The sequence below is a fragment of the Pezoporus wallicus genome, unplaced genomic scaffold (genome assembly GCF_028554395.1).
Source record: "Pezoporus wallicus isolate ANWC-B61680 ecotype Strahan unplaced genomic scaffold, APGP_CSIRO_Pwel_v1 contig_6714, whole genome shotgun sequence".
In the NCBI taxonomy this organism is placed as follows: domain Eukaryota; kingdom Metazoa; phylum Chordata; class Aves; order Psittaciformes; family Psittacidae; genus Pezoporus; species Pezoporus wallicus.
Genome location: NW_026637486.1, coordinates 2,211,298 through 2,237,787, shown reverse-complemented (window position 1 = coordinate 2,237,787; position 26,490 = coordinate 2,211,298). Strand labels below are relative to the sequence as shown.

Below are 26,490 nucleotides of genomic sequence, written 5' to 3'. Positions count from 1 at the left end.
TAGCTGCTTTTCACTTGCAGTGATAGTTTTAATTATCCACAGATGAGCAGTGTGATCTGGTCAGATCACCATCGGATTTGATGCTCAGTTTTTGACCACAGAGCTCCTATGTACCTGCCTACCTCTGTCTCTTGCTGCTGTTGTTTCTGATTCAAAGTATAATCATAGAATCATGGAATGGTTTGGGTTGGAAAGGACCTTAAGGTCATCCAGTTCCAACCCCCCTGCCATGTGCAGGTGCACCTCACACTAAACCATGTCACCCAAGGCCCTGTCCAAAAATCAGAGCTGTTGGAAGAAGGCCTAAAGAGCAAGTGCCGAGGTGGTACCGTGCACCCTGAGTAGCCCTGAAGAACATGTCCTGTTGTGGGTGCAGCTATATGGGATGTGACAAGAGCAACACATGAGCCCAAGGGATGTTATGATGGGCTGTGGCAATGTGGGGATGGCCAAGGAGGAAAACTGAAATAAGTTGAGGGTGTGCAGTCTGTTGAAGATCGTAAGTTGGTGCTTGGGAAGCAGTTGTTCCTTCAAAAACCTGACAAAAAATCCCAAAAACCTTAAAACTGAAAATTGTTATTATTTCTGGCCCCAAACTAAAATTTTTCTGGGGTTTTGCCACTTTTTTTTTCTGTGTTCAGGAACAAAAAAAGACACCAAAAAATGACTTTGTTCTTTCAATGCGCCTGTAATAAATAAAACTGAACATTTTAAACCCAGAAGTTTCCTTGGGAAGAGAGAGCTATTTTTTCATCCAAAATTACTTTGCCTTAAAACCATGATGGGCTCTGCTCTCAGGCTTGGGATCTCACTTCCCAGCTGCCCTTAAGCAATCAAGTAGAAGTAGCAACTGGGACAGCTCTTCTCTTTTTTTCCTTTGGCTGGGAAGTTACATAGGTTTGCCTCGGAATAGATGCTGTGCTACCATAACCCTGGCGCTTTTCACTGCAACTGAGGTTTCAGCAGTGTTTCCTAGAGGAAGGAGAGTCCTCCTGAAGCCTGCTTGCAGGGCTGTGGGGATGGTGGAATGCAGCAACCTGCTTTTGTTTGCCTGAGCGTGTGATTTTTATTCCTTTGCTTTCTTTTTCTACCTTGTGATCTTCACAGCCTTCTGGCGAAGCTTAAAAGGTTACCGAGAGCAGGGAGTGGCCAGCATTTGTTTAGAAAATAAATAGGAAAAAGTAGGCCAAATACCAGTAAAGTTCCAGTTTTAAAATATTAAGCTAACACACAACATTGCTGACCTGAAAAGGTCACTTGAAGTGGGAGAAAGGATGTATTTAGACTGATTGCCAGGCAGGACGTGGGATCTCTCACTGACTTGGCAGTAGATACTTCAGCTCTATTTGCTGTTAGTGCTGTTTCTAATGCTCCTTATTTGCAAAGTTCTTAAGTTTGACAAGATCCATGCTTTATTTTCCAGTATTTACACAGTATTAAGCAAGTGTGTAAATCCAGTCAGAGAGCAACCAAGGTCGACACCGCTCCCTGTTTTCGGCTTCCTCTTTGGTTAGGAGGGAGGATGCTCAGAAAGCTGGGAAAGCAGGAGGTTTGAGGGGTTTTCCTTTGGGGTGTGCTATCAGATAACAAGGTTGTTTGTAACGTGTTTCAACTTGCTAAATATAGTGGAATAGGGCCCTTTGCTCCCAAATTTATTAGTGAGAGAGAGGAAACAAATGACTACTTAAACTACACCAGAGCTGTTACCATTTCTTCAGAAGAACTCATAAGATTTGATGAAAATGGAAGCATCCCTTTCTATGGTCTGACTTTAGGGTACTTGGCCAGCATCAAGGAGAAAGCCTAACGCAGCAGATAAATAATTGCTGCCACATCATCTAAGCACATCATTATCACTGCTGGATGAGATGAAAGGTATTTACAAGTGAGAGTCTGCCAGGAGAACACAGTCAGCTCAGGCTTGATCCAGCTCCAGCTGTAATCAATAGGAGCCTTCAACTCAACTGAAGCTTAAAAGAACAAACTAACTTCTTGAAATGTATTACACTTTGCATTTTGCTAAATGAAAGCTGGAGCTCATCACAAGTGAGGCACAGAGGGATCCCGGGCCCAACAAAGCCCCTTGGTTTACTCCACACAATGTCTGATGCTCTTCAGAATTACACTTTCCACTCTGATTCAAGCCCCCATTTTTCTTTCTTCCCTTAAATCCCCAACTTTGACTTGCCTTCTGTTTTTCTTTCCCTATTCCTCTGCATTCTGCCCTTCTAAGTTTTCAAGGTGGAGAATGTGCCTTTGTTTGTGAAGAGCAAAGCGAGTTTATGGCACCCTATTCATTATATTTATGAATCATATCTAACTGGATTTTTCCCATAGCCCAAAGGTGGCTGTTTGCCCAAAGGCAACGCTCTCAGTGCCTGTATTTTCTATTTATAAGGTGTATTTTAGTTTACATCAGGAGCTGAGGGAAAAGACTTCTGCTTGATATCACTTCTGCCAAACGAAACCCACAGAGAAGCTGTGGCCAGAGGAACTCTGTACAAAAGTTGTCCGGGCTCTGTAATTTCGTTCACGTGGGTGCATGGTAGTATACATGAGCTGCCAATAAAAACATAGCTAAAATAGATACAGCCCTGTGCAAGTCTCGAGACGATCTTCAAATGTACAGAACACAGGTAAGGCAGCGCTGAGAGAGAAACATAGGTTGGCAAAACACACTCTGGTGAGAAAATCAGCTTTGCAAGGTGATCATGGAAGGAGGAGAGGCTCCTCTGGCAATCCCTTCTACTCCTGAAATGCCTGAAAGAGCACTTTACAACCTAAGGAAAGAAAATTGCTGTTTTTGAAACTGTTTGTGGTTGTGACAAAGTGCGAGCGCTCCCCAGAGCATGATGATGATGGTACGTAGGCAATGGAGCCAAGGACATGGAGGCATTAACCATTTCAGCCCTCAGAGGGGTGCACTGCTATTAGCCATTGCTCGATGTTTGGCAGGCTGGACGTGAGGAAGAAATTTGCTACATTGAGGATGGTGAAACACTGGCACAGGTTGCCCAGAGAGGTGGTGGAGGTCCCAGGCCAGGCTGGATGTGGTTCAGGGCAACCAGAATCCGAAGGGGGCCTATAGGGATGCTGGGGAGGGACTCTTCATTAGGGACTGTAGTGACAGGACAAGGGGTAATGGGTTCAAACTTAAACAGGGGAAGTTTAGATTGGAGATAAGGAGGAAATTCTTTCCTGTTAGGGTGGTGAGGCACTGGAATGGGTTGCCCAGGGAGGTTGTGAATGCTCCATCCCTGGCAGTGTTCAAGGCCAGGTTGGACGAGGCCTTGGGTGACATGGTTTAGTGTGAAGTGGCCCTGCCCAGGCAGGGGGGTTGGAACTGGATGATCTTAAGGTCCTTTCCAACCCTAACTATTCTATGATTCTATAACCTGATCTAGTTGAAGGTGTCCCTGCTCGTTGCAGGGGGTTGGACTAGGTGAGCTTTGAAGGTCCCTTCCAAACCAAACTGTTCTATGATTCTGTAAGTCTTTTGGCTCTGGGTCACTGGCAGGCACTGAAAAGCACCAGCAGCACGGAGCCTATTGTGCAGGTAGAAGGAGATCTACTGCAGGACACCTGTTAGTACAGATGCCCATACAGACCAGGCTTTGTGCCTCCAGAGACCTGCAGGAATAAATAGGAATTAGCTTTGTGGCTAATCTGGGGAAGGAAATGAATGGACCCTAATGGGTTCACTGGACAAGTTGTTTAACGCTGTTGTTTGAGATGTTTCTCTTACTCCTGGATCCAGGAAGAAAGAAGAGTGGGAAGTGTTAGCCATCCTTCCTGGAAAGGCAGCATTGAGGCACTTCCTTCCCTTCGTCTTTTCTTCAGGTGTTTTGCTTGGTTTTCAGTCTATTCCATTCCCTCTTTAAAAGGCCCAAGGTCCCAGGTTTTGATCTTCTTGCAAATTGAGTGTATGAGCTAATTGCCAAGGATTTGTAGCCTGTCTCATCCTGGCATTCCTGAGGGATGCCCAGAACATTATCAGCACATTGCTCAGCACAACTCTCTAAGTAGACAGTCATAAATGTTTGATTAAAATCTACTTTAGCCTTTCCATGACCACTGCAGAGGTTAACTGATGAGCACGAGCCACAGGGGAGCATGAGGGCCTCATGTGCTGCTGAATACAGGCCAATATTGGTTGGTCAGAATAAAGTTTGCTCATAAATTCTTGCAGGATGGGAGAAGAGATTTCTCAATTTAGAACTTCCATCAAAGCTATTGGAAAAAGCTGTCAATCACACTCAAGGTTTTCATAGATGTCTTGTAGCCTCAAATGCCTTCCAGATGGATTTAATTCCAGTATGTCTGATTGTCCACTTGGCTTTGCAGCTGTGCAGTACAAGGGAAAAGTCCATGCCATGCCCATGCATCTGCTGGGTGGCAAAATAAATGACTTTTCCTTGTGGAAGTGCTATCTTCTAATAACTGCTGAGGCAAGAGATGAACTGACAGAGGATGACTCCAGAGGAGACTAATTGTTTCCAAGTAATTAATGGCAAGAGCAAAGAATAGAATTAAAAGGAAAAGCAAGGAGATAAGTATTAATAAGATGCTCTGTTTATAGTGGAGGAAAAGTAAACATCTACAAGCATGTTACCAATAGGATTAGGGGAAGAACTGCTCAAAACTCTGAGGCTAAAGCGTTTTAAAGTAAGGTGTTTTGGTAATTTTACCACTTCTGTTATTATTTATGCTACTATAGTTTGTGTTACCTCGAATAACCCAAACTATTGCAACATTAAGACTTCTCCCAGGCTAATCAACTTCACATTTATTGTGTAAGCTTCAGACATCTAACATAGTAATTGTATTTCTCTGTGCCGTTGGCCTACAGAAGGTCATGGATAAGGACTCCGCTGTTGTGCTGATAGGCAAACCCTGAACTCAAAGACAGGGCCACTTGCAAGCAACCACAGTGTCAGAATAGAGGATTTCAAAGGAGAGCAAGAACCAGTCTGGCAGGTGATGATGTTTGTGGCCTGTAAAGATCTTTATAAGCAAAATAGAAGATTTCCACACAGGGACTACTGAAGAGGAGGGCAAGATTTTTAACATACTCTAAATGTGAAGGCTTTAGTAGCTTGAAAACTTTCATATATAGCACCTAACCAACTCCATCGACTTAGAGGCTGGTTGTAATTCATCATGCTACCAATAGATACGCAAAAAACTGGTGGAAGACCAATGACAAGATTGGTTTCCAGCAGTTCGCTGAACATCCTCTGTACCTGGATCTGCATCTAAACTTATTTAGGATCTAAGAGACTCTTAGTATGCTTTGGAGAATTCATGGACTGGCAAAAAGATCACTGTGGAAGAAAAGAAATAGCAAGATAGGATCTTCTGAACTGATTTCAAGGTTTCAGAGAAACAAAAACTAAGTCATGAAAGTTCTTGTATTCTGTTATTTTCTGAAGGACTGGGAAGTGTTCAATGTGTTTTAGGATCAAGTCCAGATTATTTTTAAGGAGTTAGGTCTCATTTTCAATGAAAGGAAAATAAAAAGGAAGCAAAGCATAACAGATAAGTAAGGGCTGAGTACATATTAAACCCAGAAATCTTTTCAAAGCAAAGAACAATGATCTCTTATCTCCAGAACGTTCAGTAAATGGGTTAATTCTGCATATTGACCTCAAACTCTTGGGCTTGATTTATTAGGACTCTTATTTGTGCAGTAATTTTTATTTGTCCCACAAGGCTTCATACTCATTACATGTACGTGTGCTCACCCAAAATGTCCAGTAGTAGAGAGCAAAGCCTCTCGAGCCAGAAAATGAGTCTGAGAAGTTCATGGAAAGAACTGTGTGAACACACAGCTACGTGTCATGCTGTCCCAAACCACTCATGTCCACTGCATCATTCTGCTCCTCAGGACGAAGAAAATATACCTGATTTTCAGATCCTAACAATCCACTTTCTAGAAGGGATAAGCTTTTACAGAGGGGATGCAGAGGATATGATTATTTCAGTCAAGCCAGGCATCACTTCCCACAGAAGTAGCATGAAGTATCTGGTTAGTAAAAGCAACAGTGTTTTTCCATCTGGCACTGTGCACTGCTCACAATCCTGCTCAGAGTCACCATAAATCATAAAGTATCTCATTTCCTAAAGAAGCAGCTTTATTTCATTAGCATTTTGAAACTCACGTTGCAATGCTGCTAATTGTATAGTAATTTCTCCAGGAGCACAGTGTGAATTGCTGTTTTCAGTCACTTTTTGGCACTTGCTGCCAGTTGAAGTAAAGAGGAGGAGAGAATAAAGAATGAAGCAGATACAGAAATGACGCGAAGAGTATCTAAAAGGGACAGTGCTATTAGATGTGAGACCAGATGGATACTCAGCAGAATAGGCTGCAAACTCACTCCCAGCAATGCAACTGCAAGCTGAGTAAACAGCACCATTCCTTCAGATCAAGGCTACTCCCTCCTATACTTCCAAGCATTTCCTACCCACCCGTGAGTAGGATTAGTCTGTGCTTGGCATTACAGGCTTGCTCTGGCAAGTATTTTAGTGAGGCTCTTTAAAATTCGTAGCAACAAGGTGAAGGATCAGTTCATTCCTATTCAGGACAGCGTGCAGGAATTGTGTAAATTTAGGTGCGTGCAAAGATGTCAGTGGAATTGCTGGGATCCATATGTGCTCTAAATGCTGGAACACAACTAAGTGTGTCTTAATATGATACTTCAAAGTATAAACAGTGGTTTTGCTTATTAAAATCAGTCTTGATATACTTCCAGTACTTTAAGAGGTTTGGTGGGCATTAGGTATGAACAAATCCTTGCATTTATTCAGAACTTTGTGTGTTGAGTAGCAAAGACACCAACCAGTGAAACTGTATGTTCTCCTGTTTTGTCCTGGCTTGATTGATATTCCTGTTTGTTGGTTTTTTCCCAAACTGAAACTGAGATTCCCTTGTAGCAAGAGTCGGGTCATGGGAAGCTGGGAATGACATTCAGCTTCTCCCTAGTTTGCTCCCCCTGAACATGTTTGTGTTCAAACCTAGAGCTGCCCCAGGACTGTTCCGTTCACTTATGGAAAGCACTTCCTCACCTTCATCTTTAGTAAGAAAACAAACCCATTTTCCCCACAAATACAGCAGTTTTATACAATTTTCTGTTCTGAAAAGTACACTAAGAAGTAGTCTTGGCAGTAGGTAAAAACCCCAAATGGGTATTTATAGTATTAATATAAATTTAATATAATATCAATATAATCTTGTTGAAGAAAATCAAGAGGGAAAGCAAGCCAAGTGGAAGTACAAGCCTGGGAAGTTTTCTCAGGTGAGCTTTTTCACTGCATCTGTGCATACAGTGCCTTGCAGAAGGAAGCTTTCCCCAGTGACTGACAGCCTCTCTGTGCTGCAGCCAGATGAAAGAATAAGTAAGTCTAAATAGTTTGATAGGTAAAATTGAGGGATTGATGCAGACCAGCTAGAGGTATAATGAAAAATGAAGGGGGAAAAATAATCTGTATCTTTAGCACATCTCACTTGTCTGACTTTATCAATCCAGGGTGAACTGAGAGGAAATATTCTGACTGGATACACGGAAAAACCTCTTTCACCATTAGTGCAGCCAAGAAGTGGAACAGGCTGCCCAGAAAGGTTGTGCCCTCTCCATCCACAGTGGTTTTCAAGCCCTGACTTGATAAACCTCCTGGTCCAAAGGTCTGATGACCTCTAAGCTCAGAGCTGACCCTGCTTTGAGCAGAACACTGGACTAGAGACCTCCTGAGCTGCCTTCTCACCTGAATCATTCTATGATGTTGTAAATACACTCGAAGCTATTAACCAGGATGGGGAACTGCCTTTCTACCCTCTGGCTTTTCAGATAGTGTTCTTCAGGCAGTAGTTGAGTAAAGTGAGGTTTCTGATTAGAACATTTATGGAGGCTGAGTCACAAGAGGTTTTTTTTATGCAACCTAAGCACCAAAGTAAATAAATGCAGGACAGATGTGAACTGAGAGGGGAAAAAAACCCTGTAAAGAAGCCATTTGGTCATCCCTGGGCTAAGTTGTGAAATTAGTGCTAAGAATAGTTAACAATGGCACATAAGCATTTAATTTCTCAAATTAAGGACAAATGATAGGAATGGAAAAACCTGCATATTATCATCCCAGTTTTTAAGGGCTGTTGTCTACCCAGCCCATCCCAACCACATCCCAGCGGAACAGTAATGCTGTCTTGAATCTGAACTTGTGTGACAGAGACAGTGCTGGAACTTCATGCCATAAAGCTGGAGTGCGTGTGAGCTGGGGCATTGCGTGAGCTTCTGCGGTGCTCTGCAGCGATGGCCTCCGGTTGATCCAGGCAGATCCCATGGCTGTCCCGCTTGGAATGTTACAGCCAAATTAAAACAACGTTTTTGTGTCGCCTTTTTTTCCTGGTTTTCATATTTTTAGACACTCAGAATCATTCTTTCTGGCTGAACCCCCCAAACGGCCATTCAGTCAGTGCAAATCCCAACTGGTCCCTTTGGTCTCTTTAATACTTTGCTTTCAGCCTACTGATCATAGCTGTTGGAGGAGTGTGACTCCACCCTGAGGACAAGGCGCTGTGAAATGGCTCCTTAGCCCCTGTTTGGTCACAGATGAGGCATGTGTATGGAGCCCCCGGGGCTCCCACAGCATCCACGAGCCAGAATTTGCTGAGGCCAGTTTTTGGCGAGGTTGGACATGAGAGATACTAAAACAAAGAAGTAAATGCAAAGAATGCTATAAGCTGCTGCTGCTGCTTTTGTCGCAAATACAGCGCTAAACACAGCAGTAGTGTTGTGGAAAGCATGTGCTTGTTAAAGTATGGAAACCCATGCACCACTGAGCTGTTCAGAGCAGGACAGATTTCCTTCTCCAGGCACATGTTTTCCAGAATGGAGCCTAAGTCAGGACCCTGAAAGCTGTGGTAGCACAAAAGGATGTCAGTGATTTGCAGTATTGCATGCTCTTCATAGGATCATAGAATAGTTAGGGTTGGAAAGGACCTTAAGGTCATCCAGTTCCAACCCCCCTGCCATGGGCAGGGACACCTCCCACTAAACCATGTCACCCAAGGCTCTGTCCAACCTGGCCTTGAACACTTACAATAACAAACTGTGATTCCTATGATGAAAATGTTCTGATATTAAGACCTGGTTTCTTTTCCATATAGCAGTGTTTAAATGCAGTTGAGGGCTGACAATCAGATCAGATCGTTTGTACATCACTTTGTCAGAATTACTGAAACTTCTGCCTGAAATTTCCCAATGGTTTTAACTTTCAATGGAACTTTAGTGGTTTGTGCTCTCTAAAACCAGCCTCAACCTTCTGCAGCCTGCAGAGCGGGGAATGGTTCCACTGCAGTACTGAACATCTGATGTCCACTAGATGGATTAATGAAAGCTTTGGGGAATTTATGCTCAATCACAGGTTGTAGCAGTCACCACATGCTGAAAGACAGAAAATGGAACTCAATATGCTTTGTCAAATCAGGCAGCATGTGATACCTCGGAAGGGTACAGATATTGCCAGTCCACTTTCTTACAATTACCCTCATCATGAAATCATAGAATGGTTTGGGTTGGAAAGGACCTTAAGATCATCCAGTTCCAACTCCCTGCCATGGGCAAGGACATCTGCCACTAGACCGTGTCACCCAAGGCTCTGTCCAGCGTGGCCTTGAATGCTGCCAGAGATTGAGCATTCACCGCTTCTTTGGGCAGCCTGTACCAGTGCCTCAGCACCCTTACAGTAAAGAACTTCTTCCTTATATCTAAGCTGAACTTCCCGTTTCAGTTTGAACCTCTTGTCCTATCACTACAGTCCCTGATGAAGAGTCGCTCTCCAACATCCTGACATTCCTTCATAATTAAAGATTGCCCTAAACATATCAATCAGGTTTTCTATTCGAAGTTGCTGCTCTTTAACTTCTGGTCTCACTGTATAAAATGTCTAGACTTCTGTTTAATAAGGTTCTTAGCTTGTTGGCTTCGCTGATACCCTCTAGCAGTGAGTTCAGGAAGCACTCCCTTTCCTGGGGTTCTCTGTACCTTTCAGCATCATAAATGAAGCTTTGAATTGTGTTTCAAAGTGGGAAACAGCAGCTGCAAACCTGCTTTCTCCAACCCTTCCATTATTTCAGTGTGGTTTTGCCACACATCTTTCCCCTCGGTTGTTAAATCTCTCCTCACCCCCCCACTGTTGCTTCCTCCTGCTGTGAGCTGCTCCTCCTTTACAATATCCCCCTTGAAAGAGGCTGAGCAGACTGCAAACAGCCCCACTCCCGAGCTGTTTCCCAGGTAAGAAAGCCCAGCAAAGTGAAGTGTTTGTGCAGGAGGAAGAGCCGCTCGCAGGCTCCGGCTGCTCCTGCTCCGCTTGCTGGGGAATCCCCCAGGAAGCTTTTGGAGGGTGGAGAAAGCGGAGACAAGATCAGGACTAGAGCTCTAAAGCTGTGCTTAGGGGAAGAGGCTGAGGGTGTTCGAGGGTGTTGCTGGGTGGATCTCCTTGGCTAGTGTCTGGGTTTGGCTTTATTACATGGCTGTGCTTTCAATTTATTTCAAAGGTGCCTGGAGCCTTATAAATCTGCATACATAGTAAGGCAGAGATTCTGTTCGTGGTGGATGCTGAAATCTGAGTGTAATCATAATGGAGAGAAGGTTTTGATTTAAATACATAATGAGGCAGCCTTTTCATAAAAATATCTTCTAGAAATGGGGATTTTTCCCTTTTTTAGCCACGCAGAACCACAGTTTCTGGTAGAGGAATACTCTAACTTGAAACACACACAGTAACAAAAGCAGCCCCATCCTCAAAATCATCATTTTCCACATGCCTAATAAGAGATTAAAACTCATGAATATATTTTCTGGATTGTTTAAATAATGGTCAAACAGTGTTTTTGATGGGAAAAAGGGGTGGTTTTCTCCTGCACCCACTTTCTGACGTGCACAGACCGTATCAGGATGGTTATAATTCTCCCCATCATGAGGCTCTCACACTTCTAACACCAGCAGCCCAAGAGGTGCTCAACCTGTGTAGTGGTGTTGACTTGACTTCCCCTGGAGACATTCAAGGCTGAATGTGGTTCTGGGCAATCTGATCTAGTTGAAGATGGCCTTGCTCATTGCAGGGAGGTTGGACCAGATGAACTCTGAAGGTGCATCCAGCCCAAACCATTCTATGATCCTATGATTTTTATCTGCTTATATAGTACCTTCTGCACTAGGTAAAAAGTACTGAGCCTAAAACTTTGGCAATATCTTAGGGTCTTGCAACCACCTTTAACTTCTTTTCTACTCAAGGAGCAAGCTGGAAGATGGACCCAGCTGGAAGAAGGGTCTGTCTTGATCCTTTACATTAAGCCAGATAAGATTGAAGAAGATCTAGATGGCAGAGTAAATACAAGCAGGATGACTTCAGATAAAAATGAGCTTTTATATTACCCCTGGGAATGACATTTGGATTCTGCACACTTTTCTGATCCCTCTCCAACAACTTTTGGGAGATATGAAGTAAGGAAGATATCTTCACAGCCTACAAGGGCAGATATGTGGGTGTTCCACAGCATTGCTTCTTTCTGATGTGACCATGCACTAACCACAACACTGCCCATTGAAATATTACTGCTTTTAACTAGCCCTAAGCATGACAGGCAGTACATTGTCTTATCTGGTTCACCTTTATCATCTAAAAGTTAAGTGGAGAACTTGTTCCTGATAAGAAAGTCTCTTGAGAACAAATTAACCCACTAAGAAAGTGCTTTAAATACAAGATATAAAAGTACAAGTAAGACGTGGTAATGCAGGTGCAAAGCAAAATGGCTTCAAATTTGATGTAGAATTCAGTAAGTATTTTTTAAGGCACTCAGTAATATCTATTTCTTGAAACGATGCTGTCTTTATCAACTTAGGTGAACCTGCTCCCAATCCTGAACTGTATTTGTTGCTTCTAAATGTGTATTTGATTCCATCTCTTTTCTAGTGCAGCCCAGGTACCCCAAAATCTCCATGGAGTACATCTAGACAAGAAAGAGATTGCTTTTTCCATCTTTCTGATCAAGATAGTTTTACCAGCGAGGGCAAAAGGCAGCTAAAATCACAGCTAAATCTCTGCTCACTTTGCCATGGTTTATTCCTTTCCTCTGTGCCAGTCCCTTATTAAATGTTAGCTTATTTGCAGCCTCTTTAAAACCATACAGAAAACTATTACACCTCAAAAATCCTTGCATTTTCCAATCCTAGCTACTTCTGTTAGAACAGGCAGCTGTTACAGTAGTGATGTTGACGCTAAGAGGTATGCCATAATTGATATCACTGTTTCTCTGGCATTACGGTATATTTTCATCCCGTAATTTGTCTTATTTTCCCCACCCTGGATTTCTTTAACTCTGGTGAATTTTAAGTATGGAAACCCAACCTTCAGTCTTTGTACAAACGCCACTTTTACACAGCAATCTGACTCAAAGTTCTTCTGGTGCAAGCTACAGCTGAGAGTGGAATTTAGGTGTCAGTAGTCTCTAAATAGATGAGATTATTTACTCAGAGGCCAGCAGAAGGCCAGTTCTTTATAAACACCACTTTTTTTGGCAGTAAAAATTCATGGGTAGACAGTGACAGATTACTTTGAAACCTCAGGCTGAAGATTTTACTGGTGTTGATGGACAAAACCCATTCCCGAAGCCATTGAGGCTGGAACCTTTCAAATCACTGCATGGGATGCTGTTTTCACTCCCCACTGAGGGCTGACTGCACACATTATGAGCAGTTACCTGTTAACAGAAATCCCACCCATGCAGGCATATGGGGATAAAAATCCTTGAACAAGTTCTGTTTGTGCTCAGGAAACCACACAGAACATCCACTCAGGCATGGACTGAACACGCTCAAGTGCAACGTCAGATTTGCTTTATCATGTCATCCTGGGTCATGACTAGACTAGAGGTGTCCTTCAGATTAAATCCAGCTTGTGAAGGAAAGCTCAGCCATGTCTTCTCCCTTTGAGAACCCATTTAAATAGGCTTAAAAGATACTGAGATATGTCCACTCAAAGGCGTGATTTCTTTAATCGGGAGTTAATAAAGACAGATTCAAAGCTTCCCAAAGAAACATCTCTACCCAGGATATAGATACACCTTCATACGCTGGATCCTTTATCATTCTGTTTATGAATTTTACTTGTGGCTAGACATTTAGTCATCACCTTGACCAAGCAAGTACTATTTTGCCCACTCTCTGAAAACTTGTGTTTTGACATTAAGAAATGAAAATAAGAAAGCTGAGCAATAAAAACCCCAAAGCCTCCAAAATCCCAACCAACTCCCCCCCCCCCCAATGAAATGAAACCCCACCACCTAACTGCAGAATAGTATTGGGTCATTTTTCAGGCAGAAGTTACTTATTTCAGGTATTTGATAACAGCAACAGATAAGTGTCTAGTGAATATCTAGTTCTAAAAATGTTGAATTATGTGATTGGGACACATTATGCCAGAAAATGTCTAATTCCTTTGCGGGCATGAAGAACCTTTTCTTAGCACTGTAGCTTATAAAGGTGCGTGTCACACATGTTGTTTGTTTAGTAACTTTTTCAGCTTCAAAGCTACAGGTTTTACTATACAATTACACATAACAAAGATGAGATTTCTCCTCTATACTTACAACAGGACCAACTTTTAACATGATTTCAGATCAACAAATAAAACACAAATGTGAATGAGCATAAAAGGTATTTACAGTAACTACATGTATGCCGAGCTACATGTAATTGCCAAACTCTCTTGTATTTTTAGTAAAGTTAAAATGTCAATGAAAGAAGGTACAAGCAGGATTCTTCTGCATTTAATATGTTCATTCAGGTTATGTTTTGCTGTATATTGAATTATGATAAATAGCTTTCTCTCCAAAACTAATGCTGCCTGGTTGCTACAAAACCCAAAATGTAGTACTTTAAAGATGAAAACAGATAGAATCTTTGTGAAATTTCATGCTTTTTACCCATGACCTATATATGGCTGATTACCTATTCAATATATTCTTGTCATATACAGAGAGAAGAGGTTTTAACAGCCAAGTTTAGATCTTTCAAGCAGGTGCACAGAAGCAGTTGAACTTTGGCAGGTATGTGGTGAACTTCTCTTTGATAAGAACCCTTCGGCTGAAAGGATGCTTAAATCTTGTCTGAATTATTACAGAACATGCATTAATGGTGATAGCCCAGGAAAAAATAGCTTAAAAAGCATCACAGAGGGAAGATGGGAGTAAGTTTTCTGTAAGTATAATGAAAGGAGACAGCCAAGCTCAACTTGTATGAAACCAAGCTTAAAAACAGGTAATGGTGGACACTGGTTCACTTGGCTATAGTGCAGGAGATACTCTTCCTTAGTAAAGGATATGAAAGAAACATAAACATCTCACTAAGTGCTATGTGCTACAGTGAAGAATCAAACAGACCACTTCTGTATTTGTGGGAAGCTTTGTTCTGCCTGTAGGACTATTTTGGCACAGACAGAAAGGCGAGGAGAAACAGTAGCTATCATCTTCCTTAGAAAGAAATGAAGAAAATCACTTGGAAAGAGAATAAAATGAGGAAAATAACAGTTTTAAACTTCAGCTCTTGAACCAGTTTTCTAGTTTGCTAAATTAGTGCCCTATCAGTAAAAATGCTCAAGAGATGTCTTGGAGCTTGAAAAACTGTGTGTCTGTAATGCTGAGATCCCTCAGAAATGTTCTAGGGTTAGAAAAGATGACTCGGTAACCCAAACTCAAAAATGAAAGTAAAACACAGGTAAGAGCTTGTTCATTTTGTATTAAATAATCTGAATCAGGTTTGAAAACAGAGCAAAAAGGGTTGGATGAGAGGAAATTACCCTGGGCAAACAACTGGAGAAAGGAGGAACACCCAGCCTTCTTCAGCAGGCTCAAGAACTATACGTAATGCAGTGGCAGCCCAGGATGAAATAACTGCAGACCAGCTCAAAGCAAACACATTGAGAACATTGCTGCAATTCTTTCATGGAAGTAGGGGAGAAAGAATCTATCCACAAAATGACAATTGTATCACTATAAAATTATCCAAGGAAGGTGCTAAAAGAGGCTGCCAGGGTGCTGTCACTCTGCTGTTATTGCTAGGGAAAGCTTGGTATCAGTGCAATGCTGTTAACCACAATTCATTGACAGCAGGTATTGAAACAGGGAACTGAAGCCAGCTCGTGCTCCCACAAGTCAAGTTTTAAGCTCTTTGATGGTATAGAATGCAACAGATGACAGCTATAGCTCCTTGTAGGGTTTGCTGACTTCTAGGATGCTTATGTCAGTGTTTGCAACAGAGACAGGGAATTCCATGAAGGGAGATATAAATACTCTGTGCCTTTTAATGGGGTGTTAAGTATACTGGGATGCCCAGTCAGGATCAAGACATAAGCACATTCTTCTCCTTTGCTATCTGGTGTTATTCCTGACTGCATCATGAAAAAGACCTCCAGCTTAGGGAGTGAGATTCTGAAGGAGGACAGATGGCTGAAGGTTTGGACTTTCTTCAGGCCTACTGAATGCATTTGCTATGTTCTGCCTGTCAAAACATTAGCCTCATCAGAGCTACTAAGCAAACAGGCTTTTCACAATCAACAAATCAAACCCCAAAGTGTGACAGTCAATGGGGCTACTGCACAATCCCATTTGTCTTGAAGAAGAAGCCATGAGAGCTGCTAATGAGTTTACTTAAACTTCAAGTCTAGATTAGGCTTGCCTGCATAATCACAGTTCAGGAAGCTGAGGTAAACAACTTTCAGAAGCTTGCCTCAATCTCGGTGTGGTTAGCATATGGTATGAATCTTGAGCTGCAGCGTCCTGAGCATACTCCTGCAGGGGTCAGGATAATGGAAAAGGAGTAAGGAACTCAAGGAAGTAAAGCAGCTGCTAGTATTTATGCTCGTGATGGATGTTCACAGTAAAATGGTCAGACAAGAACAGAGAAGATCTATCCAAGGTCTTGACATGACACTCACAGCTGTGCAAATAGCACAGATGGGGAGATGATTCAGAGTGGCCAAAGTTTTTTAAATGCCCCAAAACAGGCCCTAAGGCCCTCAAAACAAGATGAGTTTTTGTGACCTCCCTTCAGGTCCCTCAAGACTATTAAAGAGATGCTCCAGAAAGGGCTCTTTGCAGCAAAAGGCAGCAGTTTCACACATTAACAGCTTGAACAATTGGTTCAGGATGGGCTGATGAAAAATGATCTCTGCAGGATGCACCCAAATGTATGAGGAATTAATTGGCTTCTATGAACACTCAGTACCAAGAGCTGTGAACTGTCAGTTTGTAGCCTTCTGTGGTGGATTCTCTTAGACCTGCAAAATTCCTATGGCTTTTCCCAGGAATTACTATTCAAAGGGCATGGTCAGTCTCTTAACGTGGCTACTGCTGGCCACAAGTATTCTCCACTTGAAGTACTGGAGCAAACATACGTACCTATGAACTGTGCTCAAGTAAGTACCTTGGTGAATTAACGGAGTCCTAAACCAGATAACTAGAGCTTATTTTTCCTACCAAAGCCTCACTCCCCACCCTATCCTCAAACTCAGCAGGTCTCGTGTTGTTGGGAATAACACCTCTGGAACTAAACTTGTCACAACTCAGGCTCTTTTAAAAGTAGCCCTGAAAGCGTTTTCTAAAGTACTCCTTAAATACAAGAAGGGGGAAAACTTGGTGCAATATGAAATATGAAAGGCTCTCCAAAATGTTTCCTGTAAGAAACAGGTGTATTTTGGATACTGGAAAGGGACTCTTCATCAGGGACCATAGTAATAGGACAAGGGTGATGGGTTCAAACTGAAACAGGGGAAGTTCAGGTTAGATATAAAGTAGAAGTTCTTCCCTGTGAGGGTGGTGAGGCACTGGAATGGGTTGCCCAGAGAAGTGGTGAATGCTCCATCCCTGGCAGTGTTCAAGGCCAGGCTGGACAGATCCTTGGGTGACATGGTCTAGTGTGATGTGCCCATGAGAAGGGAGTTGGAGCTGGATGACCTTAGGATCCTTTCCAATGCTAGCCATTCTGTGATTTTAGGTTATCTCTACATTAGGAAACAGTGTGGGTTCATAAGAGCACAACAGAAGCTTGTGTGGAGGCTCCACTGTCCCAGCACCTACATTTCTGAGAGTCTCTCTAGTCTGGTCCCGGAGCCTGAAGGCTTGTTAGTGCTTGCATGTATTAGCATCCCTCCTGCAGTGCAGTTCCCCCTCTGGAGGGGATCTGGTTTGCATGTGCCAAGACCTCTCAGTGAGGCACATCAAAGCGCGTTGAGTGGAGCTCTTTAGGCCATGCACTTCAGAAGCACAGTCTGCACCCAGCCAAGACATCAGTGGTGAGCACCCTGCTTCAGGCATACCAGGTTCTCCAGCCTGAACCCGAGGCAGCTCTGCAGAGAGCCAGGCTGAGTGCACCTGCACTTACCCAGTTTTTATGTCCTTTATCTGCTAGCTGCACATCCCTAACATATACACATAATAGAAAGGGTTTTCTGTATGGAAAACAAAATACGAATTGCTCAGCCTTGCGTCTCCCTCCTTAAAAAAGGAGGGATCTAGAGATGCAGATTTTAGGCTTATTCAACTTATTTTCACTAAGTTAACAATGTTAACTTACTTACACGAAGTTGACTTCTTCACAGTAAGTTAACTTCTTAAGGTAAAAGCCTAGATAAGTTGCTTGGAAAGTACTGGAAATCTTAAAAAAGACCTACCAATGAAGAGACCCCTGAAATGATTTTGAGGGGACAAATAACCATAGCATAGAAAACAAGTTCATTCCTTTCCTCCCCCAACAGAGAAGGAAAAAAGCAGGCAACATCCACCAAGTCTAGGCAGAACTATCAGGAAAAAAAATCATTTCTCTCTCTCTCTATAAGAAATCATTGATATGCTGTATTACCATCTGTCTCCCACCTGTATTTTACAGTCACAGTAGCACAAAGGGGTTATAAAGAGACCGGAGAAATGCAGGTAGCTGGTCCAACTGAGGAGCAAGAATGCTTGCTACTTTGCTTGTAATGCCAGCGTGATAGGAAGGCAAGAAAAGAAAGTTCTTTTCCCTCCTCAAGTTTACAGGTTAGTTGGTACCTTGGCTTGGTCTTATTTTCGTTCAAGTGCCGTTAACATTCTAGGAGTGGTTTCCTGCAGACTGGATTTGACAAAATTGAATTAATTGGGTGATTTTCATTTGACTTCAATAGGAGCAGACTCCAATCACAGAGAGCCTAACAACACACCAGAACTCCAGTTCAAGCTTGTATGCAGGCAACAGAGTGCAGCTCTTGGACTTTTTATCAGGCAAAAAAGTGGCTGCAAATATTAGCTAACTCAGTAATTTGCTTAAAACTATTTTTTAGTCTGTTTTTTTGCTCTTCCCAGTGGGAATGATGCTCCCACAATGACAGGTCAGAACATTCGAGTTGCTTCCCTAGTGATGGCAGTTGCCACGTGTGGGACTCTAACTTAAGGACCAGTTCAGCAGCCCTTTAGAGGTAAAGGCAAATTGAGAAGTGGCAGTGAAGTGGGAACTGACCATGGGGAGAGGGGGGATTAGTTAAGGTCATAAACTCGGAATTTAAGATACAGTTAAAACACTTTAACTTGAAGCTTTGTTTTCAGACTCGGGGCTCTGCACATTTTCTGCATAAGAGATCTTACTCCAGAATAACCTCCCCTCATCTTTTCATCAGTTTGGGGGGTTCCTGGCACTTAGTGCTCACATGTGGTATTCCTAAGAATTTCCCAGGAAATCTTGGCTACCCAAACTTCTGCCATCAACACACTTACACAAGAATGTGTTTCTGATCACTGATAGTTGTAAAACTGATTTATATCGTAGGAAGCTGAAGTAATTTCCATGGAATTGTCTTATGCAAGGCACCGTGCTTTGTGATCAGTCTGCATCTGTGCTATTCACAGAGTCACAGAATGGTTTAGGTTGGAAGGGACCTTAAAGCTCATCGAGTTCCAACCCCTTGCCAGGGACAGGGACACCTTCCACTAGAGCAGGTTGCTCCAAGCCCTATCCAACCTGAATGGGGCTTTCATGTGCTGTGTGGTCTCCAATAAATAACAGCATGTACTGCAGGCAGAAAACTCTCAACACTGATAAGTATCAGAGTTGTCACTTGTTTTCTTCAGGTCAGAAGTTAAGAAGGTATTAAGTATCTTTTGTAACTTCGGCACATGGCCATGTTTTGGTAGATTAAGAAGTGCAGAGAATCATGTGCCTCTCTGAATGTTTCTCATTCCTGTCAATAGAAATAGGATCCGGCCACGCTGCACCGTGCTTTTCCCAACAGTGGAGCTCAGCACATCACTGAAGCCTCCTAAAGCCCAACAGGAGTAGTGTCATTTATGCATGTTTATTCCAAACCAACATGCATGTGTTTGGCCTACCATACCCTCCCTATCCGATGCTTAAAAAGGGAGTGGACATCTGTATTAAACAGAAGGCCCCTCATGCTCTCCTATGATGTCAGTAATACAGCTCCTCAGAGCATGTTATTGTTTTAACCAGAGGTCTCCACACTTTCACATTGGTTATAAAATACTTAGTGCTGCTGGACTGGAAGGAAAATGTCATACATCTGCAAACAATTAGAAGGAGCTGGACTTCATATTTGATTTACTAAACAATAAAACAAGCTTAAGTGTGACTATATGTGTAAGTTACACTCCCTAGGAGCCTCAAGCAGTTATCATAGCACAGTCTTTTAACTATAATTAAATAAATCCACAGTGGGACCATTGCTGATCAAGATTATCTTTTATAAGATATTTTCAGCAGTGCAAAGCATGAAGATCATGAAGTCGAATGCACTCTTTAAGTGCTCCAAAAGTCTTTTATCCTTCCTTTCAAGCACACTGTCCACTACCCTTTTTCCAGCTGGAATTCATTCAGTACAATGCATTTCAACTTTTAAACATTAATATTCCCAGGCTTTCTGCATTCAGATTGAAATTTTGGCATGAGGAAATTAGTAGCAAAACTCTGATTCACTCGAGCCCAAGATTTCACCATAGTTTGTGTATCTGAGGGTTTAAAAGTTCTGGTACTATAACAACAGTGAGTTGTTGTTATGAATTAACCAAAGATTTGTGAATTTGATATAAATATTTAGGTGCAAGTTCAGGAAGCCAGAGCATAGAGTAAAGTAATAGTAATGTATCACCACCAGTCTTCCCAACAAAACAGAAACCTCAACCAGTTGTTGGTATCTGAGTTAACCCTAACTCTTGACCTTTATTTGGAATGTAAGGTATTAGTACTACATGTTGTTAACCTTTCTTATGCTATCCCCAATTTATATACCTAAAGCCATTGAAGAAAAAGTGATGTTCATGTTTGCTAGCATTACTGGCATTTTTTAGTCAAAGCTGTTGTTACATACTAAAGTTGACGCATGTATTGCAATTCACCAGTGAAGATGAGCGCCAGCCACCATAACAGCATCACCTGAAGGAGGGAGTGCCAGATCAAACCCAGGTTTCAGATCAAACACGGGTTCCTGGTTCTGCTGCTACTTCACTATGTTAAAGTAAGGAAATAAACCCTATTTGCCATCCTTGGCATTGCTTTTTCCCTTGATAAGCCAAAGTGAACGCTCAGGGTTAAGGGGATCACGGCACTGACCTCCTGCGGTAGGTTCTTGGCTTGACATTCTTGAATTGGAGTGACGGAAATGTTGAACATTAGCAGATAAGCCAGAAATGCAACTCTGAGGCTTTGCCTACAAAAATAACTTTGCCAGCCTCCATGATGATTACTGTGCTTCAGAATGACAGGGAATTTACTTACTAGTGATAAATAACGTTCTGTATACACGAATACCAGGGAGAAAGGAACTACCACTGTATATTATAGCTTGCCCTGATTATAGTCACTCAAGTACTGTTTTATATGATTATACTGCTACAGGCCACAAAGTGGAAAAGATGAACCATGGGGTCACGTTTTGCCCTCTGTTTGCACGGGTATCCCACTAACGTGCCTGAAACCCCAGCTTGTGAGCAAGGGGTAGAATCTATCTTTTGTGAAAGGAAACAAAACAGCGGATGAAGCATTTGTTACTTCAGCAAGTAGAAGAGTAAACTATTTATATAAAATAATAAATGAAACTGCCTTAGTTTACAGTAGTGCTTGTGAGGCTGGGTCCTGAATGCATACAATTAACATTGCTAATACCCTGAGCATTTTGGCACTGTGTGTGGTGTATGTACATGCAGATGAAAGCTCTTCATTGCCATAGTTTCAAAGGCTGGCTCGATTATGACTGGAAGGAAGCTGGCAGGGTCTGCACAGAGCTGCTTCTATAGAGATCAGAAGAGCACAAGCTGTTCAGATGTTTGGTTCCTACTACTTGAGCAATATTCCTCATACATAGTAAAAGCACTCTGTTCTTTTGCATTACAGTCTGCTCTAAGCAAATGCTCACATAGTGGTAATTTTTTGTTCCATTCAGCATTCATTTACTAAAAAATACATAGTTTTGCAAGTCTTTACAAATTGTCTAGAACATGACTTGCTGTGCTGCCTCTTTAGCCAAAGCACTGCCTCTCCTGGACATAATTAATTCAACCCAAAGTGTTTGACTGGAGTTGCTTACTTGCATTAAGGGGTTATCCTTTTGAGGCTCTACAGAGAACAGAACTAATTCTACTCAATACTGTGAAATAGATGAAACAAACTGCAACTTCTAGTACCTTGAAATATAACAACATACATGTATTTTATTTATGCATCTTAAGCATCTACATGTCCAGTTTGATGGTGCCACAATACATTCTAGTGAATACAAGAGTTCTAGGCTATCGTTTTCCAGGTATTCCATTTGGTATTACACACACTCCAGTCATCCTGAAAAGAAAACATAGGGCAGCTTGCTTACCTTGGCACACATTGTGATCACTTTGCTCATACCCAGCTGCACACTGGATTTGATGAGTTGGGTTTGGAGGGGCACGGTGAGGGTCAGCTGGGGTCCGTCGAATGACGTTGTTTCGACCACTAGTGGATTCTGCTGCTGCTTCTTCTCTCTCATTTACAATAATTTGCGCTGTTCTGGGTAGACAGAGGTATCCTCCATAGTGGTTAACACATTTCATCCCACCTTTACATGCATCTGGGACTATTTCACATTCATCAATATCTGTGGTTAGCAACAACACAAGTCATGCTTTTAACAGGCGAACCTTCTGCAGGAGCCATTAACACAAAGAACACAATGAGACATGCAAGCACGCCTCCTTGTCCGAAACAGGGGGGTGCAGTGATAATTTGCAAAGACAGACTTGCCATTGGTATTCTTTAAGGATTATTTACTGTACCTTTGCACCGTTGCCTAACAGGATCCCATTCATAGCCATCTGTGCATTGCTAGAGAGAGAAAAAATAAATATTAGGCTACTTGGGATTCCTTATTTTGGAAAAATAATCAAGCATACTTCAATAAACTCCAAGTTGGACACTAAGGGAAATGCAGTGTTTGCATACCTTGGTAAGCTAGAAAAACAGCTATTGGTACAGCACTGCTGGGCAGGAACAACAAATATATACAGAGAGAGCTTCTATTTTGGGAAGTTCCTGAGATATCATTTGTGGTGAGTAGGTAGGTTTTACTGGGGCTGGGAACAAAGTGGGAAAGCATCACTGCCCCCTTGACTTCTTTCTATATACTACTTTAAAGCGTAATTGGCTGAATTCTGGAATAGATGAACCTTTGGATCCAGCTGAGCAGTATGAAAATGTTATCCAAAAAAAAGCAAGTTTTTCTGAATTTGGTTGGAAAAGACCTTAAGATCATCTAGTTCCAACCCCCCTGCCTTCCAATGGGTGAACAGCTCTAATTCCCAGTTCACCAGAGGGACTACCAGACCCCCGTGCTCCATCCTTTCCCATTAGCACTCCAGCAATGGGGAAGGATCCCATGGCAGCTGGAAATTCATTCACATGCTTTGCAATCACATGACTCCAGGAGCTGCAGTCGAGGAAGAACAATTTATATTGGGAGACATACAATAAATGGTTAGTTTATAACAGGACTTAGAGTTTATAACAGGACTACTTGTATAAATAAGACTTTGCAAAATTCAAACAAGACTATACTCAGTAACTATTCATATCAATGCAGACTAGAGCACTGAGGAAGAATTTTAACTATTCTGCCCTGCAGTTGGGTGGGCATCTTCATTATCCCTCTGCCAAAACCCATTACATTTTCTAGCCAATTTTAATCACAAGTGACATTTAGAAACTGATTAACTAAGTATCAACATGATACCGGCTACTTTAAATGTGTCTGCTGTATCAATGAATCAACTGAGCCATACTATGTAGGTTCATACTCATCTTGTGCTGCTCAGGATATTGCTTTAATGGTCCTATAGAAAAAAGAATGCAGTCAGCTAATGTAATTAGTCACAGTCAAGCGAGCTAAATCTTGTTGCAGAGGAGCTATACAAGGGATAAATTTGCTCTTCCAATGCCAAGATCCACTTGTTCCATGCACTAGCCTCAAGTTATTTTGAGGAACTTGTTACTAAAGGACACAGACTCAGCAACAGGGTTGAAAATATGTTCTTCTTTTGCAGGTGACACCAGTGATCTGCAGCTTTGGAGGCTTTTACTTCCAAAGGGGTAAGTGCACAGCAAATTGTATCACAATTCTCCATCTCTAAGGGGATGACCGCATGCCGAGGTGACAACACTAAAGTTACTGTAGCTATGAGAATGGAAGCCCAAAGGAAAACAGCTAATTCATGCACTTACTGAATTGCCCAATTCCTGCTAATGCACAACAGAAGTACTGTCTATTTAACTGCAAGGAGCCAAATCCATCTATTATTGCAGCTGAAGGGATAGAAAGGGATAAAAAAGGATTTGGCTCTAAATGAATACAATGCACATGTGAGAAACAGTAGCATCCTAAGAGTAAAATGTCCAAAGGCTAAGTTTTTTTTAAGTAGTAGTATATGGTTGGAGTCTGATGATCATTGAAGCACCTAAATGCTAAGACCTCTTTGAAAATGGAGTAGAGGAACCCAAATTATAAGCATGCCAGACATTTCCCATTGGTATTAACAGAACTATGTAGATTTAACAGAAAATGCTACTTAGTTTTGTAAAAAGACCACGTAATAAGTGAGCCAAAGCAGGGGGATGGGATCCCTGTGTTAGGCTGGATTTGCAAAAGGTAATCAAATCTGCAGTTTCCACTTATATATAGGGACTTACAAAATAATCACAGAAGCCTCTGAAGAGAAGTACTCCCAACCTCCAAAACTCTATTGCTTCTAAAGCCCAGTGTTAAAGTGTTTTATGGCTGGCTTCTGGATGCTCACTTGAGGCTTCTTTAAGCCCCATCTTCTACATTAAAGTCCAACTCTGCAATATTGACTTGCTTGAGCCATCCCACTGACTTCAGTGGGATTACTTGTGTAAGACACAATCTCAGCCTTTGGCTGTGGTTCTCTGACTTTCTGCATGTGTGCAGAATTTTCTGCTTGTGTGGCATTGCGCTAATGCCTGTACACATATTCAGAGGTCCACCCATATGAAGCAAGTTGCAGGGATTACAACTGTAAATCAGATGTGAAAGTGTGGGTTTTTCCCCAGCCCAAGCCCGTGTAATTGCCACTCCTTCTACGACATGTATTATGCAAGCTGAAGGCAGAACACAGGCAAATTAGTTCAAAAGAAGCTTTACAAAAAGCCCTTTAAACCTCTTACTCTATCACTTGGTTGCAAGAAAAACCTATTTCCAGTGTCCCTATGCAAATCTATCAAGCCATGCAGAAGCACTGCTCAAAACCAGCTCAGAAACTAAGTCCTGTGGTCACTGCAGGGCTCGGATGCTTCATTGAGAGCAGCGAGTTCTGAAGCACTTACATTTTGTTAAAAGCAGCTTCAAATATCCGAAAGAAAACACCAAAGAATGTTTGACCTAATTATCTGTCAAATTCCATCCATTTCAAATTCAGGTCCATAGGGACCTTGTCTTGAGGAAAGTGGATTAAACAAATATTAAAGCCTCATAACGTTCAGTTCATCAAGCTCGGTGCACAGACAAGCTTTCAGAGCAGGCAGTTGTAGCCTCTTTCGCTCTATCCTGTCAACTTCAGCTTTAAAACACCGTTTCGGTGCAGGAACGGCTTATTTTATGGTTAACATCGCAGCCCGAAGAACTTTATATTGCATGCTATACATTGGCAAGGAATTTGGTTTTGCTTAAGGGTCGTTTAGCAAAGAATCCCTGCAAAGCAGCAATTACCTCGAGCTCTGTTCCACCTTACCGTGTACGTTATGGTTTCCTCCGTTTCCTGCGAATGCACTGTAATAAGGATGAGAGCAGCCAAGAACATAGCTGTCAACATCGTGAACCTGCAAAGAAAGACAAGCGAGTGAACGGCGGGTGTTTGCACCGGTCTCACCGCCGGGACCGGCTCCTGCCCGGCCGCTACCTGGCCGAGGCGGCTCAGCTCCGCTCCGCTGTTTCAGCGCTGTCAGCGCACCTTTCGGGTGCCGAAGCCGTTCTGGTGTGCAAGCTCGCCCTATGCAGTGAAGGGGGGACCAGGGGAGCCCCGCAGGGCGAGAACCTCGCCGGGCACCTGCTTTGCCCCGCAAACCCGCCCCAGGAACCGGGGCACCGCGGCACGGAGCCACCCCGCGCTGCCCGCTCCTTACCTGCGGCGGGGCCGGCGCGGACGGCGGCGGTCGCTGCTCCCGGCGGCGCGTTACCGTCCGTCCGTCCGCTGGCTCCGCTGCGGTGCCACCGCCCGCCCGCTCGGTCTCGTCTCTTCTCCCCCCACCCCGCGGGCCTTCAGCTAAATAGAACCGGCCCCGGCTCCTACCGGAGCCCCCGCACGCCCCCTACCGACCCCGCGGCGGGCCCTGCGCTCCGCCGGGCCGGGGAGGGGCGGGCTCGGCACGGCCCTGCGCTGCTGCCCGCCGGGGCGCCCTGAGGCGGGGCAGGTGCGGGACGCGCCGCCATGTTGGGTGCGTGAGGGGAGCCGCTGGCGGGGAAGGGCGGCGGGGCCGGGGCAGGACGTGAGGGGAGCGCGGGCATCGCTCGGGGTGCTGTGGGCCTTCGAGGGCTGCGGCTGTTGAGGAGCGCCATGAGGCGGAGGTGGGAAGGAGGGAAGTGGTGCGGTCCATGTTGGTTTACCTGCCATAGGCGGCAGTAGGTCGGTAGTAACCTGACTCTGGAGTAGCGTCTGTGGTGTGGTTGCCCCGTTGTGTGGAGCAGCGCTGTGATACCGGAGCACTGAGGTGTGGGGACATGTTGATCTGTATAAATGAGCTTCGCCATCTCCTTACCTGAGATCTTGATGAAGGGGCTCATGCTGGGCGCTGGGCTTGCTCCTTGGAGCATGTTTTGAAAGCCTGTGTAATAAACGTATACTTTTAATTTAGGCTGAATTGTGGCTTTGCAAGCAGTAGTATGGAGCGTCCATCCAGCTAGGCAAGATACCTGGGATTA

General features: G+C 43.2%; 1 protein-coding gene and 1 long non-coding RNA gene across 5 annotated transcripts in view; one reads left to right on the top strand and one right to left on the bottom strand.

Annotated features, from left to right (window-relative positions):
• EFEMP1 (EGF containing fibulin extracellular matrix protein 1) overlaps nucleotides 1-25,888 on the bottom strand; it is a 51,634-nt gene extending 25,746 nt beyond the window's left edge. The window contains exons 1-4 of the mRNA XM_057405844.1: nucleotides 25,695-25,888; nucleotides 25,304-25,392; nucleotides 22,340-22,388; nucleotides 21,901-22,161 (exon numbers count right to left, since the gene is read on the bottom strand). Of these exons, the coding sequence (XP_057261827.1) occupies nucleotides 21,901-22,161; nucleotides 22,340-22,388; nucleotides 25,304-25,384 (391 nt within the window). The 5' untranslated portion in view covers nucleotides 25,385-25,392; nucleotides 25,695-25,888. The remainder of the gene's footprint in view (nucleotides 1-21,900; nucleotides 22,162-22,339; nucleotides 22,389-25,303; nucleotides 25,393-25,694) is intronic.
• The window catches only part of LOC130597369 (uncharacterized), a 61,697-nt gene continuing 58,544 nt past the window's right edge, over nucleotides 23,338-26,490 (top strand). For all 4 annotated transcript variants that reach the window (XR_008971750.1, XR_008971751.1, XR_008971752.1 and 1 more), the window contains exon 1: nucleotides 23,338-23,648. This is a non-coding gene — a long non-coding RNA (uncharacterized LOC130597369). The remainder of the gene's footprint in view (nucleotides 23,649-26,490) is intronic.